Source organism: Mustela nivalis (assembly GCF_964662115.1).
Source record: "Mustela nivalis genome assembly, chromosome: 18".
In the NCBI taxonomy this organism is placed as follows: domain Eukaryota; kingdom Metazoa; phylum Chordata; class Mammalia; order Carnivora; family Mustelidae; genus Mustela; species Mustela nivalis.
The window spans coordinates 45,082,741-45,102,137 of NC_139037.1; the positions used below are offsets into that span (position 1 = coordinate 45,082,741).

Genomic DNA, 19,397 nt, shown 5'->3' on the forward strand with positions numbered 1-19,397 from the left:
TCATTCGTTCATTCCTCACCACTACTGAGCACCGACCGAGTCCCAGGCCCTGTGCTGGGTGATGCCGGGGCCATGGCATGGATCAAGACAGACGTGGTTCCTGCCCTCACGGAGCCCCCCTGGCCATTAACTGAGAAGTACCCAAGCCCCTGCTTCATTTTGATTACGGGAAGGGTGGTATGGTTCAAGTGAAGTTACAGAGTGCAAGTTCAGGAGGCCTGACCTGGTTGGAGTGAAGGAGGCGTCCAGAAAATAACCCAAATAAGGGAAGAGGCCACTATCATGGCAAAATGCCAGGAGCAGATTAAATGTCCCACTGCAGAGGGCGGGCTGGCAGAGCCACCCCAGCCTTTCCACAGTCACTAAGAGGGATCGGATTGTTTTCAGGTTTCAGAGTAACGAGGAGAAAGGCCTGGGGGATAGGGTTACGAGAGAATCGAGCCAGGGACAGAGCCTAGTGATAGTATCACCCCGCGCACAGATCCATCTGCATTACAGAGAATCTGGAAGGTCGTCCATTGGCCAGTAGGGGGAGGCCTTGGGGCTGGGGACTGCAGGAGATCTTTTCTCCAAAACATACCTGGATTTGATGTAAAGTAATTGAGCAGAGGAGCAAATGTAGAGGATGCGGGCGGAGCCAGGAAGGCCTCAAGGGCCGAAGCCAGGAGATGGGGACATCAGCATTCATTAGACTTTGCTTTCTGCATCTTTGTTTGTTTCAAATGGTCCCTAAAAGCAAAAGAACTTATGCATTGTTCTTTCCAGATAACTGGGGCTGCTGAAAAGGATTTTAGCGGATGGAGAAGAAAGTAACTTAAGCCCTTCCTCGGAAAAGAAGAAAGTGCCTTATCAGAAGTGTGGGGGGCGCCTCCTTTAAGAGCAGCATCCAGGAAAAGGTGGCTGAAGGCAGACAATGTGCGTGCGGCCAGACTCTGGGGTTCAAATCCTGATGCCACCACCTATGAGCTAGGGAACCCGAAGCAACTCATGTAAACTCTGAGTGCCCCACTGACACCCGGGTCAGGGGTGAAAGCAGCAGCTGCCTAAGGGCTGTGTGGGTTCGTGAGCTCATGTATGTGAAGGGCTTAAGGGGGCAGCTGCAGAAATGCGGGACCTTATTAGATAAAATGTGGCCGTTGTTACTATAGTGTGTGCCTGCCAGATTCAAAGCCACATGCATTCCGGGGTCCTTTACAGGGAGCTCACTGTCCCAGCAGTCGCTGGTGTCAAGGACACGCAAAGACGAGAATTCTCCCTGCGCTGATACACCAAGGGAGCTTCCTTCCCACGTAGGAGACTCTGTTAGAGAGGCTGGCTGTTCCAGATGTGCGGGACACATCACTTAGGTATGTTACAGAAGTCGTGTTTACAGTCACTGTGAAAATCAATAGCAGAAAATCCTCTCGGTGGATGTGAGTCCAACGAAAGCTTACAAGCACATTTCACAAGCTCATTCTGGCCTGACAACTCCCACAGCGCCCAGAAAAACAGAGCCGTGCTGGTCCTGCTGCTGCGTGATGTTTAAAGTAAGAAAATAACTCCTCAAAGTTTTTTGTCTCTTAAAACTCAAACTCAAGGGGATTTTTTCCCCCTCCTTGTTAACTTTCTCTCCACAAGAACTAGTGGTGTTATGTTAGTGTTCAGTAAAAACAGTCACTGTGAACATTTCTTTAAAGGCCCTCACCCTCTTCCAACACTCAGAAATAACCACTGGTTTCATTTTACTCATCAGCCTTACAGATGATGATGTCTGGAATCCTTTCAAAATAATGAAAGAGTGAGTGGGGAGAAAGTGGGTAGAGTGTGGGTTGGGTGGGTGGGACTGGCTGGACTGAAAATGGCTGGGGCTCCGGAAGGGTCTGCATGGAGACCCGGGTGACCGTGCTGGTCACACTCAAGGAAAGAGAAATTGAGTGTGTCTGGAGCTTAGGCAGCTGGGGAGACAGGCTGGGGTGAGGGTCAGGGGCCAGATCACACCAGGCCCTCAGGATCAGTTAGAACCTAGTCCTCAGGATGCTGGAGAAACGTGGAAAGGCTTCTAGCAGGAAGACACAATCAGATTTGTGGTCCATAGAACTCCAGGTGCCAAGTGCCCAGTGTGAGAGCTAGGAGGCCAGGGGGGAGGCTGGGCAGAGCCATGGTGGAAGAGGCAGGGTTGGACCAAGGCAGGGCTCTGAAAGGGGAGAAGAGGGCAAGTAGGAGAGATCTGGGAAGCCCAGTGGATGAGCTATGGAGGTTGATGGGTCGGGCTGGGAGTGGGGGATGCCGGGGAGGGAAGCATCAAGGATGAGGCCCAGGGCTCCTTCTGGAAAATTGGGGTATGGAGGGGCCAGCCCTGGAGGAGCAGCAGCTTTAGAATTTGGAATGCAGTGAGTGTTAACGGGTCCAGGGATCACTCAGGGCTGAGGTCAGGGCGGAGGACAGGGAATGAGTGGGCATTACCAGCACAGAGACAGGAAACAGGCCATAAAGGCAGGTAAGATGGCCCAGGGGGGGAAGAAGAGAAGAGCCCCCAACATGTAAGTGGGGGCTGGTGAAATCAGAGGAACTTCTTGCAAATAAACAAGACAGAGGAGAAAAATCAGGGGACAGCAGCACCACAGAAACCTAGAGGAGAGTGCTCCTCGAGAAGGCAGGAAGGGCGAACACTGCTGATTTGTGCCAAGATGGCCAGTAAGATGAGCGCTAGAAAGTGCCCCCTGAGCCAGGTTCTTGTTGGCAGAGAAAGGGGTTATAAAGAAAGCAAGGTTGGGGGGTGTGGCAGGAGCGAAGCCCCCGGTTCAGGGTCAGAGCTGGCAGGGTGAACCCATCAGCACAGACACAGACACCTAGCTATACACACACAGTCGGAAATGCAGAGGTATGTGTCCACGCCGGTTTGTATAGACATCTTTCCGAGCTCCGTCAGCTGGGAGGGCCTTGAGGCAGGGACAGCCCAGCGATGAGCACCTACAGCGTGTGGACCTTGGTTTCTGCTACCATTCTCCAGTAAAACCGACCAGAGCCCCCCCGGCAGATAGCTGACTTGAGGGCTGGGGCGTCTTACGGTGCCAGAAAGTAAGGAGGTGTTTGAAAGGGAAAAAAGGAGTCGAGAACACAGGAGCCAACCTGACAGGGCCTCTGTGGCCAAACCTGTAACAACCTGAGTGAAAAACATTAATTACAATGATAATTGGGTTATGTGGAAGGAATATGATCCCTACCTACGAGTCCATACTGATATAAATTAATGACAATACAAATAGAAAGGATGGGGTGGGGAGAAGAATTAAAAAAAAAAACAAAACCGCAGAAGAACTGAGGAAAAGAGAAAAGCATCATTAGAGCACCACAGTAGGGGCACCTGACTGGCTCAGTCTTTAAGAGCATGCAACTCTTGATTTCGGGGTCAAGTTCAAGCCCCACATTGGGTGTGGAGCCAATTAAAACAAAACAAAAAACCAAAACAAAGAGCACCGTAATAACCATCCCAGGCAAGGTCCACTGATGGATGCCAAAATCAGGCGGAGGAACTTTGAGGAGAGACAGGACATTTGTGCAGCCTCAAAGTACCTTCCCACATTCATTAATTATTGTGGTGGTTTTCATACATGAGGACAAAGTCTTCGACATTTTCCCCCCCAGGAACCGAAATGGAATTTTCCTCCCTTCGAGTGTGGGCTGGATCCTGCGACTTGCTACTGACCCACACAGTGAGGAAAGGGCAGAGCCCTGGGGGATGCCTCCTTCAAGAAACGAGCTGCCCCTACCTGAGCGGGACTCTTCCTCGAGCCTATTACCCCAGTCTAACTGGGAGAACCGATGGGGGACAAACCCAGACTGAGGGACACACTACAAAATATCTGACCAGGACTCCTCAAATCTGCCAAGGTCATGAAAGACAAGGAAAGACTGAGAAACTGTCACAGACTGGAAGAGACCAAGGAGACATGACGGACAAACACAACGGGGTATCCTGGATTGGATCCTGGAACAGAAAAAGAACGTTAGTGGGAAAATGGGTGGGATATGATAAAGTCCGGAGTTCTGTTAATACAGCACTAACCAATATTCACCTCTTAGTTTTGACGAAGGTACGTTTGCGGTCCTGTAAGGAGTTAGTTAGCATGAGGGGGAGCTGGGCACATGGGAAGTCGCTCTCTGTACTATCTCTGCAATTCTTCTGTAAATCCAAAGTTACTAAATAAAAACAATTTTAAAGTCTACGTTCTGCTGACTTGGTGCTAAGTTGCCACAGCGGAGTCCCTAGCTGCCTTCGTCTGGCTTGGCATATCTTGCCTCATGTATCTTGGCTCGGTGAAGTCCCTCCTGGTACTTCGGATGGGGTCATGTGCTTCTTCGGGCTCCCGCCACCCCCGGCCTCCCGAGGCTGCTGTGGTACGATGAGTGCCTTCCTGACTACTCTGGGAACGCTGGCAGTGCCAGAAGCTGCACTGGGCCCCCATCATTTCTCTCAACCCGACCCTGTCCCTTCTGAGCCCAGAGCCAGCCAGATCCCCGCTTCCTGGTCTCCCCTGCCCCATTCACCCAATGCAGGACACATCTCAGGCTACACAGATGGTCTGTCCCCCCAACCTACCAAATGGGCCAAATCATTCCCTCTGCCCACACACCTGCCCTCCAGACGCCAAAAGAAACAGTCAACTGGGAATACTGCAGGTGACCGCACAGTCCACGGCCCCTCCCGGCACACAGACATCACTGTGGCAATGCTCCAGCTCCAGCAGGTGGACCAGCATTGGACGCCGGACCCCAATCCACTTCTTGTCTGCAGAATTTGGAATGGGGACAGAGGGACTGCAGGACCACAGGGCCCAAGGAAAGGAAGATAGCAGAGTCCCTGCCCTATATTCTGACTCTACCCTGCTCTCATGAGCCTCCAGTCCATTTCTTTCCATCATCCCCATGACCAATCCACCACGGGCTCCGTCTTCAAAACGCCTCCAGTGCGCTGCTCACTCCTGCTCCTGCCCTGGTGCAGGCCACTGGGGTCTCTCACCCAGATTCTTGCAGCAACTCCCCGTGAACCCCTGCTCTGGCTCCCAGACCCCATCTGCACCTCCACTCTCCCTTAGTAACCTCATTCTCGATGCCACGAAGATGGCAGTGACTCCCTCACGTTTGTATCTCTAGCCCAGATCCAGCCCCTGAATGCTAGACTTGTATATCCCACATGCTCGGCAAGGCCATGGGGACGCTGATCAGACCCACAGCCTCTCTGGGCCTTCCTCACACAGTTCTGGGCACGCCCTCCTCTCTCTGCACACGCTAAAAACCTTAGAGTTGTTGACTCCTCTTCCTCACCCCACACCTGTATAACCCCAATCCTGCCCACTCTTCCTTCAAATAATATCTGAAATTCGACAACACCTCTGGCCAGGCCACCACCATCTCTTGGCTGGGCTAGTGCAGTAGCCTTCACAGTGGAGCCCTGCTTCCATCCTGGTGCCCACAGGGTGGCCAGAGAAATCCTATGATGTTAGATCACATCGTGTTTGAGCCCAAAATGCTCTGCCTGCCTGCCCACCTCGCTGCAAATCGAGTTCAAGTCTGCTCATCAAGCCCGCATGCCCTGGGCCCTCATCCCCTTCCCTCCCACTGGTTCACTCTGGTCCTGTTCACTCCTTCCTGCTCCTCCAACATACCCTGTGTGCCTTGAAGCCTCCTGTTTTCCCTGGAATCTCCTTAGCAAACATGCACAACTGGCTTCCTCCCTTTTGGGGAGGTCTCTCCTGCATTAACATTTCATCACAGAGCTTGTCACTCTCTACCCCTCCTCTCCTCCACCCCTCCCACACCACCAACCTTCCAAGCTCTTATCATCAACACTGATTTCCTTAGCATCCACCTGCCCCATGAGAACGGAAGTTCCACCAAGGACAGGGCTTTCCAAGATCTTGTTTACTATTCTAATACTGGCCCCTAAAACAGTGTTTGGATGCAAGTAAGTGCATCAACATCTGATGAATCAACAAACAGATAAATAAACACCCAGAATCAGTTAGGATGTTGGTTCCACGCAATAGAAAACCCAATGTAACTTGGCGTAAATGAGACTTACTGGTTTCCCTAATGGGAAAGTCCAAAAGTCATTCACTCTGCTCACGCTGGGTGAGGCCTGACCCAGCACTTTGGCTGCATCACCAAGGACCTGCCTGTCTCTCCGTCAGAACCCCCAAGACAGGCCACTGTCCACGAGAAGCCTGGCTGTGTGCTGCTCAGGAATTAGCATCGTGTTAGACACCTGCTCTGGCAGACCCTGAGACGAATATTATTAGAATCCCCATCCTGTGACAATGACACAGAGCCTTGGAAGCACTAAGAAGCGGGTTAGTGCCACTCGTATTCATCTCACTGCCCCTTTTTTACCGATTACGGGCATTTTCAAGCTGAGGCATAAACGCATTTGCACACTCAGTATTTACTCTGAGCCGGGTAGCTTGCTAGAACCCTGTTAGCTTCTCTGTGCTCTCGCTTCCTCCTATGTGTGACAGGAATAACCAAAGTCCCACACAGGGCGACCGTGGGGCTGAGATGAGTGAATCTGTAAAATGTAAAATGAAAGGATCTCAGAGAGCTTGTTTCAGGGAGCTCTGGCTGAGTAACAAATCATCCCAAATCATAGTGGCTTAAAATAGCAACAACCATTTATTCGCTTGTGATTCTGTACCTTGAGCAAAACGGAGAGGGCAAGGCGAAGCTCTATTCTACAGGGTGTCAGCTGGGAGCTGGGTGAAAATATCCGAGATGGCATCACTCGTGTCTGGCCCGTCAGCCAACACAGCGGAGCCGCTAGGGGCTGGCTGGACCTCTCTCTATCCATGTCTGTCTCCATGTCTCCCTCCAGCGGAGTAGCTGGACTTCTCTGTACAGCAGCCCAGGGCCCCAAGGGAGGGAAAGCAGAAGCTGCCGGCCTCTTAAGGACCTACCCAGCACAACATCACTTCCATGGCATTCTACTAGTCAAAACAAATTACAGGCCAGTCTACATGAAAGACGAGGAAGACGCTCCACCTCCTGATGGGAGAAATAGCAAAGAATGTGTGGCCTTCTGCAGTGGCAGCCTTTTAAATTGCAGGACAGCTGCCTTGTCACTGGTCTCACTACTTCAATACTCAACCCCTTGTCAGTTCACCCGCACGACAGCCAGAGGGATTGCTGATATACAAGACTGACTGCATCTCCTCTCACGCCTTAAAACCCTTCTGTGACTTCCCACTATACATGGGGTAAGGACCCAAATTCCTTGCGGGGGCTACATGACCTGGCCTCTTGCTCCCCCTCAGTCTCTAGGTTCCAACCAACACACACGCACGTGCACCCACCCACACACACACACACTCTCTCTCTCACCTCTTTATTTTTTAGAAGACTTTATTTATGAGAACGGGGTAGAGGAGCAGAGGGGGAGGAACAAGCAGACCCAATGCTGTACACAGAGTACAATGTGGGTGGGGATTGATCTCAGGACCCTGAGACCATGACCTAAGCCAAAACCAAGAGTTGGACACTTAACTGCGCCACCCAGGCATCCTCACACTTTTACACCTTAATGGAGACCTTAGTGCCTACCCTTCATCACTTGAACCCCACTTCCTAGGGTCCAGATTAGATTTCTGGCCAAGTGCTCCTATGGCACTCTCTAACTTTCTTTGTAATTTCCTGTCTGTGGGATTAGCTGAGGATGTGAACCCCCCCACCCCTGAGACTGACCTCTCCTGGGACAGGGAAACTGTTTTGTTCTCTGCTGTGTTCCCGATGCTGAGCACGGAGCAAGGCAAGAAGAAATACTTGTCGAATGTCTAAGACATCAGAAAACTTTAAGGCAGTCGTCTAAAGTCCTGTGGAAAAGGGATGGACAGAGTCCCTAGCACGTTGGATTAGGATCTGTGTCTTGAAAGCACCCACTGAACCATCCTTTCAGTAAACAGTTACTGAGCCCATACTACGTGCCAGGAGCACTTTTAGATGCTAAAGATAAAGCAGGAAGTAGACAAAAGCCCCTGTCCTCATGAAGCTTATGGTCTGCTGTGGGTACAGAGAACAGAGACAATGATCACGATAAATAACTTATATAGTGAGTTAAATAGTGATGTGATTAATCCTAAGGAAGAGTTAAAGAGAAGTTAATATACAAATGTCAGTTATAGTGCTCGCGTGGGCAGCACATATACAAATGTCAGTGATATAATTCTAGAACGGTGGCCAGGGAAGTTCTCAGAGAGAAGATGATATCTGAGTAAAGACCTAAAGGAGATGAACGTGAGTCTCTACTATCTGAAGAAGAGTGTTCCAGGTAAAGAGAATAAGTGCAAAGGCCCTGAGGCGAGGGTGGCTGGAGCAGAGTGAGCAGGGTAAAAGGAACAGGTAGAGAGGTAACAGGGATGGATCATGCAGGGCCTTGCAAAGGCCACGGAAAGAACACTGGCAATTCCTGTGTGAGACAGAGCCACAAGAGGGTACTGGACAGGAGAAAAATGCACCCTGATATAGGTATTCAGTGTCCCGCTGGCTGCATATGAGAAACAGACTGTGGGGAGCACGAAGACCACTGAGGAGGCTGTTGTGATGGTGTAGGCAGGCCATAAGAGTGGACAGGACCAGGGTGACAAGAGTGGAGGTGGGAAGAAATGGTCAGGTTCTGAGTATACTTTGCTGATGGACCAGACATTAATATAAGACAATGGAGGCGGCACTTACTGTGGGACAACAGGTTTTGCGGAAAAGACCAGAGTTCGGTTTGGTCAAGACAGGTCTCCAGATGACTACAGATATCTTGAGAGAAGAGATATCATGTGGGCAGTCAGTCAGCAGGTCAGGAAGAGGTTCTGGGCTTGAAACATGAAATTTCCATGCTTATCCTAAATTCCTTAAGGGACCTACATGATCTAGACCCTGCTGATGTCTCAAAGTTCATCCCGCATCTTGCTAAGTTAATGGTTCTCTCTCTCTCTCTCTCTCACACACACACATACACAATCCTGGGCCTTCCATTTGCTAGCTATGTGATTGTGGGTAATTTACTTAACTTTATCTGCCCTCAGTATCTTTGTTTACAAAAGGGAGATCATAATAGCATCTGCCTCCTGTGCTCATTCAAAAAAAAATTTTTTTTAAATTAAGCATCTACCATATGCCAGGCTCTCTTCGACCTGCTGGAGATAACTTTTTCCCTGCCCCTCTCCCCTTTCCACACAGCCTGTAAGCCATATATCCTGTCAGCTCAGCCTTCTACACATCTCTCCTACACATACCCTTTCTTCTGTCCCAACCAAGACTCCCGCCCTGGTTCATTCCCAACACCTTTTGCCCAGGATGTTGCCACAACCACCACCCTGGGCTCCCAGACCCCAGTCTCTTTCCCATCAATCTATTCCTCGATGGCAGTAAATGGGCCATGCCCCTTCCCTTCTACAAATCCTCCCGTGGCTCCTCAATGCCCTTAGAACAAAGCCTAAGCTCCCTAAATGGCCAACAAAATCGTCCGCGATTGAATTCACACAGAACTTCCCATTAGATCTCCTACACTACATCTCCCGCAGTTCACATTCACACAACAGGCTGCTTCTCATCGCTGCCTGTGCGCAAACCACCGCACCACGGCCACCGCAAACATCCTGTCTCCAGGTCTCAGCGCCGACAGCTCCTGCTCCTCCCAGAATGCTTCCCCACCGGTGCCTCGCCTGGGTTCCCTCCACGTCACACTCTGCCCCCTTTCCCGAACATCCGCTCTCCTCGCGTCATCGCCTGGCTCTCCTACCACCGGAGCTTCCTGCGAGCTGAGACGGACACCACGGCTAGAGATGCTCCGCGCGTTAGGGCCGCTTTGGGCCTCAGCGCCTACCTCTTGCTCTGTGACCACAGACACCTAACCTGCACGATCTCGCGGAGCAGCACCTTCGCCCACCAGCCGCACGCCCGAAAGAGCTCAACACTCGCGCAGCCTTGCCGACGCTACCCAATCACGGCCTTCTTCTCCCCCATAGCCCGCCTCAAAGCATCCGGGCACACCCATCCGTCTCTGAATGCCTATTGGCCCCCCGGGAGCCCGTCCTTAACGCGTGAGCGAAAAGAATCCTGGTCTTTGTAGGCCTCTGACGAAAAACGGGAAAAGGGACTGCTATGTAGAACTCCATTTCCCAGGAAGCACCGCGCCCCAGTGGCGGGAGATGGTAGTAGGTACCTTCGAATCAGGAGGCTCTTGTTTGGCCGGTTGGGAGACAAAAGTTTCCAGATTGCTATGGAAAGAGACCCACTTACCTGGAACCCCGGGAATATCTTTCTGCCCGAGAATCTCAAAATGCTTTTCTCCGTCATGGCTCCACAGGGTGAGACCAGACTTTGGGGATAAAGTCTGTACCCACTGCCTGCCTGCCATCCCCCGGATGGCACCAGTAAGGCCTGCTACATGCATTCAGCACCTGCTAGATGCCTGCCTGGCATAAAGAGCCACGCCCCTGCAGACTCTGTGGAAGCCCTGGCTTATTAGGGCAGATCCTGATATTTTCCAGAGACAGGCCAGAACTGGGCCTTTACTCTTTCAGGGTCTCTGTTTACCATGGAAAAAAGACAAACGTGGGCTAGGATCCCATCCAGGATCTCGGTCTAGGATTCTGTAGCCCCGGACCTTCTGCAGCCCCATGTCTGCGCCAACAGCCATAACTTCCCCAGGGACGCATCCCACATGACAAAGCTCTTCTGGTACCCCCTCCCCAAACACCATTCCCCACCACGCCTCTGAGGGCCAGGTGAGGGAGCCGAGGCCCTGCAAACGCTCAGGCAGGCATGTGAGAAAGCTCTTTACTGGGGGGTACAGCAAGGAGGAGCAAGGCCATCTCCCCCTACCTGCCCCCACCCCCTCCTAGGGCCCGAGGGTGAAGGGGGTCTCCCCCCGACACCGGACCACCACTGTCTTTGGTACAATAAATAGAAAACAAGGGGGGGGGGAGAGGGGGCTAAGGGTCCAGTCCTTATGGGGAGGGTGCGCCTAGACCCCTCTCCTTGACCCCCTGCCCCAGGCCCCAATCAGTGCAGGCCTCACCCACCCCAGCTGGGTAGCAGCAATTCCAGTCAAGGGGAGAGATGAGGATGGGAGCCCAGGGCCCCCAGATGGGGGGTATGGCTTCAGGAGGGGCCCCAGGGAGGGGGCTGGGTCATGAGCTGGCTGCCGTGCTCTGGGGTACGCCACGGAGGCCCAAGCGAGGCCCCAGAGTGGCGGGGTTATCAGGGGGTGGGAGGGGTGGACGACCTCCTGTCATCCGAGTCCGGAGGGCTGAGGCAGCCGGGTGCTGGGGGGCAGGCGCTGGGTGAGGTGGGGAGCAGTCTGGAGGGCCGCCCACCAGGCTCACATCCATCAGCTCCGGGGGTGGTGGTGAGGTTGGTGACGGGGGACGGCCAAGGCATCGGGGTTGTGGGGATAACTGGGCCCCGGCCCCTGGCAGTGATGAGGCGGAGGCAGGGGCCTGATGTGTCTTGTGGAGCACATCACCCCCTGCCCAGGGGCGCAGCGGCTGGGAGGGTGGGACCTAAAGGAGCAAAGGAACAGTGGGTGATGCAGACCCAGGTCTTAAAGTCCCAGATACCCCACTACTAACTTCCAAGTCCCCAAGGCCCCCAGTACCTGGGGGCTGTTCATCTCACAGTCAGTGATGGGGGGCCCAGGGCCCCCACAATATCGGTTGCTGTATCGGTAGGTCCGGTTGTCACTGGAGGAGCCACTGGAGCCTCCTGGAAGTGCCAGGGGAGAAAATGAGGAGAAACCTTAAGTGAGGAGAGGTGGTGGTAGAATCTTTCGCTGGTTGAGTCTGGTTCGTGACCCAGGCCCAGGCCTTGGGTCCAATTTTGGGGCCCAATTTTCAGATTACAGTCAGAGCTCAGTTCTGGGTATCAGAGTCCCAGAAGCAGTTTTAGAGGTGTGAGCCCAAGCTCAATTTCAGAGACCAGGTCAGAGCTCTCTTTGCCCCACCCATTCTTGAGTTCAGGGTGGCGCAGCTTCACAGCTCTAGGTGAAGGCCCAGGGGGGCAAGGTCTCCCAGTTCAGGCCAAACCAGAGCTGCCCACCCTCCCTCCCTCCCGTTTGGCCCCACTGGCACCGGGCACCCACCAGAGCTGGAGATGGAGCTGGCGGTGCTGGAGGAGGGACAGGTGTCAAGGGGTGCGGGCGAGGTGGAGGCACTGCTGCCTGCCGGGCCCGTGTTGGTGGCCTCATCAGCCGTGCGGCGGAAGAAGCCGTGCTGCAGAGCCCCCAGTGGGCTGATACGGGCGGCGGGCTCATACTCCAGCATGCGCAGCACCAGGTCCTGGAAGCGGAGGTAGTCGGCGGGGCTGTGGCCCGGCTCCCCCGCCCGCCGGCCCCCGGGCCCGCCCGTCTGCACGCCCAGCACCTCCTGCAGCCGCCGTGTCCCGGGGCCCTGGTAATCCTGGCAGGGAGGGGGTGGGAGGGGGGGCAAGAGAGTGGCCGTCAGTGGGCAGGAGGGGCAGGGAGACACACACGGGGAAACAGAGGCACAAGAGAGAAAGTGGAAGGAAAGAAGCTAAGAAGAGTTGTAGGGTGGGTAGGAGACATGGGTTGGGCTGGGACGAAGGAAAGGACAGACAAGGGGGAGAGGAAGGAAGGGAAAGACACAAGGGAGAGGAAGCAGGGAAAAAGGAAGCCCCAAGTGTGAGAGAGTGAGGGGCCACCAGGGTGGGAGGAGCGGCATGGGGCAGGGGCCGCACCTTCCTGAGTTCCTTTGTCCTTCGTAGGGTCCAGCCACCCCCAGGCAGCCGTTCAAAGTACTTGCGAGCCTTGGGTGCCTGGTCCAGCATGGGGGCTGGTGGGATGCCCAGCACCTCCACTATCCGGTTCATCTGGTCCACCTGTGAGCAGGTGGGCAGTCAGGGTTAGCAGGCCAGCCCAGCCGGGCCTCTGCCCCCTCCAGCACAACCCCCTCCCCGGGAGCACACCTCATTGGAGCCACTGAAGAGGGGCTCTCCGGTGTGCATCTCCACCAGGATGCAGCCCAGGGACCACATGTCAATGGCCAGGTCGTAGGGTGTACCCAGGAGCACCTCAGGCGACCGGTAGAAGCGGCTCTGGATGTACTGATAGATCTGGGGGTGAAGCAGGGAAGAGGGCCAGTCAGAGGTCCCAGCCTCCTCGAGCGGTGCTGCTGACATACCCAAGACTAAGATAAGATTCTTTCCATGAAAACGGAGGATGGGGGTTCCAAACCTTGAGGTTATCAGCACCCACCTTCCAGGAGCCACTACCATCATTTTATTCATCAGCCTCAGAAGTCTCTGGTGGCCCAGTCTGACCCAGATCTCCATCCCGAGGCCTGACCCTGGACCTCTCTTGGTTATTGAAGGTCAGCAGTGTGTGAGCCCAAGGCCCTTGCCAACCGCCCAATCCAGACCCTTTCCAAACCTCTCAAATGCCTGTTCATACGAAGCTGCAAAACTAAAGCACCCACCCTCCACTTCCTCCACAGCATTAAAAGCATAGGGTCAGCAAACTTAGCCAAGTGCCACTCCTTGCTTACCAAGCTGATTCCACCCTGCCCCCTCCGAGGGTCCAAAGCTAGCCCTATCTCCTCAGGCTTTTCTTTCTTTCTTTCCTACTGGGTACTATACCCTGTGGCCCTCTCCTTTACCTACCCCATTCACTGGCCTTAACGACTCTGCCGCCAACACCCCGTCCCAATACTACTCTTCAAGCACCGGCCACGTGGGGCAGCACCGTACAACCCCCGCCCCGCCCCTCGGACGCCAGTCACCAGCTGGCCCTGGCCCCGCCCCCGCCCGAACCACACCCACACCGGGAGCCCCGCCCCCATGCCATCCCGCACCGCCCCGAGCCGCACCCGCTGGCCAAGCTGGCAGGAGCTGCCAAAGTCCACGATCTTGATGGCGCTGCGCTTGGGGTTGCAGAGCAGGATGTTCTCAGGCTTGAGGTCGCAGTGAATGATGCTGAGCTCAGGCGTGGCCAGGAAGAGCAGCGCTGTGCAGAGCTGCTGCGCCAGCTTCCGCGTCAGGTTCAGCGAGACGCCGCGGAAGTGCGTGTTGCGCAGGAGGTCGTACAGGTTGTAGGAAAGCAGCTCGAACACCAGGCACAGGTGGTTCCGGAACATGAAGTGCCGTTTCAGGTGCACTGCGGGCAAGGGGGTGGAGAGGGGCGGACGGAGGAGCTGAGGCTCAGAGAGGGCCAGAGGCGGCCCAGGGCACACAGTAATAAGAGAGGCTGGGAGCTGATCGGGGATTCTGCTTCTGCAGCTCTGGCCAAACTATGGGGTGCCCACGGGAAGCGGCGGCTAGTCACATCAAGAGAATGATTTCCGTGATAAAGGCAAGTTCATTCTCTTCAAGTCTCTTGTCAAACTTTCTTTCTTTCTTTTTTTTAAAGATTTTATTTATTTGACACACAGAGTGATCACAAGTAGGCAGAGAGGCAGAGAGAGAGGGGGAAGCAGGCTCCCTACCGAGCAGAGAGCCCGATGTGGGCCTCGATCCCAGGACCCTGAGATCATGACCTGAGCTGAAAGCAGAGGCTTAACCCACTGAGCCACCCAGGCGACCCATCTTGTCAAACTTTCTGATAAACCAAAGAGAAAGTTTCCTTTTGGTGCCGATGGGTCTTTAATGCCTTTCTACATTTCCTCACTTAATTTTCTAACATTGTTTTAGTCTCAGTTCTGTTTATTTTTGTGCAGCGGACACTGGCTTTCCATTTAGGGTAAGGATGTGTATTTAAGGAAACACATTCTTTCAATGCACTTGCTTTTTCTAAGAGCAATGAGTACTGGAAAGAGGAAAAAGACTGACATAGATATTAAGAGGACAGGTGCTGGAGCCCATTGCCTGGTGAGATTACAGCCCCCGAGTACAAACATCGTGACCTTATGCAAATGATAGCATCTACATGCCTGTCCTCTTCTCCAAGCTGCGGGCCAAGATGCCCCTTCCCCACAGGGCTGTGGTCAGACTGAAACCAGTTAATTCATGTAAAGTGCTTGCAATAGGCTTGCAGCGGTGAACACCCAATAAACTCCGACTGGCACCATCACGGGCATAGGACAAAAGTCATGAAGGCGGCAGGAGAATCACTGATATCAGGGAATTGCAGACCAGCCCTTGCCCTAAAGACACCAGCCCCATTCTGTACTGGGAGTACCACTGCCCCAGGCCTCACCTATGTAGTACTTCATCTCCGTGTCGTGCTGGTTCATCAGCTCCAGCAGCCGCAGCTCAATCTGGGCCTGGTTCAGGAAGGCCTTTTTGTTCTTGATGATCTTGATGGCCACCAGCTCCTGGGTCTGATGATCATAGGCTTTCACCACCTGCCGGGGCGGGGCATGTCACAAAGTGAGGAAATGGGGGGAAAGGGATGTGGGACAGAGCAGGGCACCACTCTTTTGTGGGTCAACATCAGTGGGTGCCCCGATCCCAGGGCCAGAGTTGGGGGGGGCCTCCCACACCTGGCCAAAGGAGCCTTTGCCAATGAGTGAGTCAATCTCATAGCGCTCCAGCCAGCGCTCGCCGCTGCGCACAATGTAGTCGTGGTTGTCATCATCATAACCATGATTCAGGACCTTCTTCTCCTTCTTGGTGCTCGAGTCCTGAGGTGGTGCCTGCTGGGCCCGCCGCTTCTTCTTCGCGTAGTATACCTGCCCAGCCAGCCAGCCAGCCAGCCAGAACATAAAGATAGCTGAGTGACCTGTGCTGGCAGCCAGGACCCTTCAGCCCCCCCAGCCAGGTCCCCTGCTCCCCAGACCCCCACCCACCTCATTGATGTGCTTGTAGGTCTTGATGAGGTCCACGGAGAGTTTGCGCAGCGGAGCTGAGGTCGCGTCCCGGAAGGCCAGGGGCAGCCTCCGTGGCAAGAGCCGCACATCAGGCAATACCTGTGGGCCGGGTTGGGGGGTGGGCACTGAGGATAGACCTTTACCTCGGACCATGGGAGAACCCTCTGGGTGGCTGGGTTATTGTTACCACACATGGATTTACTTGGTTCCTGTGTGACAACCACCAAGATATAAATTCCCCAAGGGCAGAGACTGTCTTGTTCTTGCTGTATCTGCAGTGCCTAGAGCAGGGCCTGGCACATAGTGGGTGGTCATCAGAGATTTGCTGAGTGAATGAATGATCAACTGTTTACCCTTGACCTTTCATCCCACACCTTTACTCCTTTCTGAACCTCTGTGGGAGAGATCAGATAAAAATGTGGGCTGTCCTTCCCAGTCCTTCACCTGAGACCATCCATTCTGGGTGTCCCATCTTGAGGGCTGCTATCAGGCTTTACCCTCATCCTGTGGGATCGCCCCATCCCTCACCCCCAACTCTGCACGTTTCTGCCTAGCGTTTTGGGATCCAGCAGCCTGGACCTCCCACTCCATCGAGCTTCAAGCCCTACAGTTCAGAGCCTTGATAGTGTCCACCCTGGAATATTGACTCTATACCCTTAGATGCTGCTGGCTCCAAGATCCTTTTGGCTCAGACTTCACTGCCTTTCACCCTGCCAGCCTGTCTTTTACTCTGGACCTTTTTTTCCTTTGTCAACATTCATTGAGTGTTTCCTAGGTGCCAAGCTCTGTTCTCCGCATTTTACATGCATTTCATTAACTTGTTTAACCTCACAGCAACACTTTGAGGTAGGTATCATTCTTGGTTCTGCTTTACAGAACAGAAAACTAAAGCAGGGAGAACCTGAGGCATTTAACCACCATGTCAGGATTTGAACCCTGGCTCTCCAAACAGACTCGGCCAGCAACTCCTCTATTCTCTTCCACTCCAGATGGGCCCTTCCTGCCCCTGGGGAAGCTGATCTGGGCAACCAAAATATCTTTCACCCCCAAGACCCTTCTATCCCCAGCCTCCCCCTACCCCAGGCAGGTGAGGAGCCAGCTGAACGCATACCTGCGTGTGCTCCTGGGGCCCCGGGAAGCCAGAGAAGGGACCATGGCCTGGTGGAACGGCCATGGTGGGCTCAGAGGGCCGCAGGGGAGCGAGGCCTGGAGCGGGAGCCCGGCCGGGGGGCGCCTTCTCGCATCCTGCACCTCGGCTGCCACCGCCGCTGAGACCTGAGAGCAGGCGGGAGGCAGGGGAACAACATGGAACAAGGGGATGTGTGGGACAGGGCCAGGCGGGAAAGAGGTGGACATCAGAAAGAAGGCAACACAGAGGGAGAGGAGAGAAAGGACAACAGGTGGCAATGTAGAAAGGGGAGAGAGGGTGGGGTGGCGGGGGGGGGGGGGACAGCAGAGCCCCTCAACAAATGATTACCAAATAAATGAAATTGGTGGCACAAAGAGGGGACCATATGAACAGGGATGATTGAAAGCCAGGCAGGGATATAGGGCATGACAGGAAAGGACAGAAAGACACCAATAATCGGGGGGAGGAAAAGAAGAAAAAGAAACCACAGACAGTATAGGGAGTAGGGTTCACTCTTTGGTTCCCATTTTTGCTTGTGGCCCTCCCCAGTGCCTCCTCACACAAGATCCCTGCAACTTCAAGATCTACCCTTCCCAGTAGATCCCTAAATCCAGAGAACTCTAGGATCCCCCAAACCACATGAGAGAACTCTGGGTCCCCTCCAAACCCATAGCAGAGTCCTCTGCAGGCCCCTAAAACCACATCAGGGTCCTGGGGACCACACCAAGGTTATCCTGTTATGTAGGATAGTCCCTATATAAAAGAATCCTACTCCTATGACATTCTCATGCATCAGGGCACCCCCTTCCCAGGGGAACCTCCCCATAACATGACAAGACCTCATCTCTATACCATTTTCTCCCACATCAGCACCCCCCCCCCCCCGCAAGGTACTTTCTCTGTGCCACATCAGGGATCTTCCCCATATTAGTCCATGGTCCCCTTCCCAATCAAGGTTCACTTTTCCTGGTGGGAGCAAGGAGGAGGCGTCTCTTCACTTGCCCTTCTCTCCCCTACACTGGATCTTCCCCTACTCCCCCATCCAATATTCCTACCAGGGCCCTTTCTCCAGTTACTCTTCTCTACATCAGAGTCAATCCACAATTGTGCCCATTCCTAGAAGGCCCCCAGAACCAAATTCCCCAAATATCACATAGAGTTCTCCCCTCCCAGAGTACCTGCCACACCAAAATCCTCTCCCCACGGGCCTTCTCCCATGTCAATCCCTTTCTCCTATGCCAAGCCTGGCCACTCCAGGATCCCTCCTCTCTCTTGGCGCTCCCCCGCCCCTCACCCGAAACAACCTCTTCCCTGGGGCCCTCCCACAGCAGGACTGTCTCTCCCAGCACCCACCCCCTACCCGGGTCAGGGCTGGCGCGGGGCCCACGGGGGGCTGGGGCGCGGTGGGGCCCCCAGTGGGGTGGGCGAGCAGCCAGCATGGCGGCGGTGGCGGCAGAGAGGAGGCGGCCGCCTGTCCCGGCCCGGCCGGCCCGGCAAGCCCCGCGGCGGGGAGGGCAAGCGGGACAGGCGGCCCGGTGGGTGACAACAGCAGCCGCCGCCGCCGGGGGCGGGGAGGAGAGGGAACGAGGGTCAGCCCGGGGCACGCGGGGGAAGGGGGAAAGCAGGTGGACGGGGGAGGGGCGGGTTAACCCTCGCCCCGCCGGCCCCGCCCCGCACAGCCACCCGCCCCTGGGGACCCAGGCGTCCCGCCCCCCACCCTGGAGGCCCGCCCCGGTCGGCGGAGCCCCGGCGGGCGGGGCCGGACTGAGCTTGGCAGTCCGCACCTGCCATGGCAACAACCGTGCCATTGGTCTCTGCTGCCAAGAGCGCAACCAATCGCAGTTCAGAACGGCTGTTGCTAGGCGACGACGATGCAGCCGGAGGAGCGGAGCCCAAACAAAGGGCGGGAGCGGGGCCCCGCTACCCCCTCCCAGTCGCCCTCCCAAAACTGCTCCCTCGGGCTCGGCCCCTTCCAAGAACCCGACTATGAATAGTCAGGCACGGCCTGCACTGCACCTGCCCGCCGCCCCCTGCTCTCCTTCCTCGGCCTCGTGCTAAGTCTGGCGGCGACGCGGGCAGGGCGGGTTTGTACTGCCCCCTTCCCGCAAGCTCGTGCCGCCCCACCTGTAACCGCGTTGTTACCTGAGGGCGCGGGCAAGGGGACTCAAGCTGCTCGGGAAGCCCGAGCTCAGACCTGCCCACTGGCTGAAGGTATCCGGCGGACACGGCGAGCCAGGGCCCCGATTACCCAGTAATGCAACCAGCAAAATGGCGACCACAACAAACCGGCCCCCCCACCCCGGACTCCGCCCCCACCCCCCCGTGACCAAGGGTAACACTCCGCGCCTGCGCGCAGCGGAGCTTATCGGCGGACATGCACAGTATGCTATCAACCCCGCCCAGGCGTCAGAATCCGAGTTACGACTGCGCAAAAGCCAGCCAAGAAAGGGGCATGCGCACGAGCGACCAGATGAAGTTGCCCACCC

At 55.0% G+C, this 19,397-nt stretch overlaps 1 protein-coding gene across 6 annotated transcripts; it reads right to left on the reverse strand.

Moving 5' to 3' along the window:
• Positions 1-10,786: 10,786 nt before the first annotated feature.
• Positions 10,787-19,230, reverse strand: DYRK1B (dual specificity tyrosine phosphorylation regulated kinase 1B). Of its 6 annotated transcripts, none has more exons than XM_082709224.1 (12): positions 19,054-19,225; positions 16,894-17,057; positions 15,762-15,881; positions 15,456-15,644; positions 15,170-15,317; positions 13,845-14,131; positions 12,946-13,092; positions 12,718-12,858; positions 12,384-12,419; positions 12,104-12,299; positions 11,621-11,727; positions 10,787-11,525 (listed from the first exon to the last, which is right to left on the reverse strand). In XM_082709224.1, exons 2-12 carry the CDS (start codon positions 16,954-16,956, stop codon positions 11,154-11,156), a joined length of 1,806 nt encoding a protein of 601 aa, XP_082565350.1. In that variant the 5' UTR covers positions 16,957-17,057; positions 19,054-19,225; the 3' UTR covers positions 10,787-11,153. The 6 variants fall into 6 exon arrangements, with proteins under 6 accessions (XP_082565350.1, XP_082565346.1, XP_082565349.1 ...); XM_082709220.1 differs by lacking the exon at positions 19,054-19,225 and adding an exon at positions 18,272-18,788; XM_082709223.1 differs by having other exon boundaries at positions 12,104-12,419; positions 19,054-19,230.
• Between the last annotated feature and the right edge of the window lie 167 nt (positions 19,231-19,397).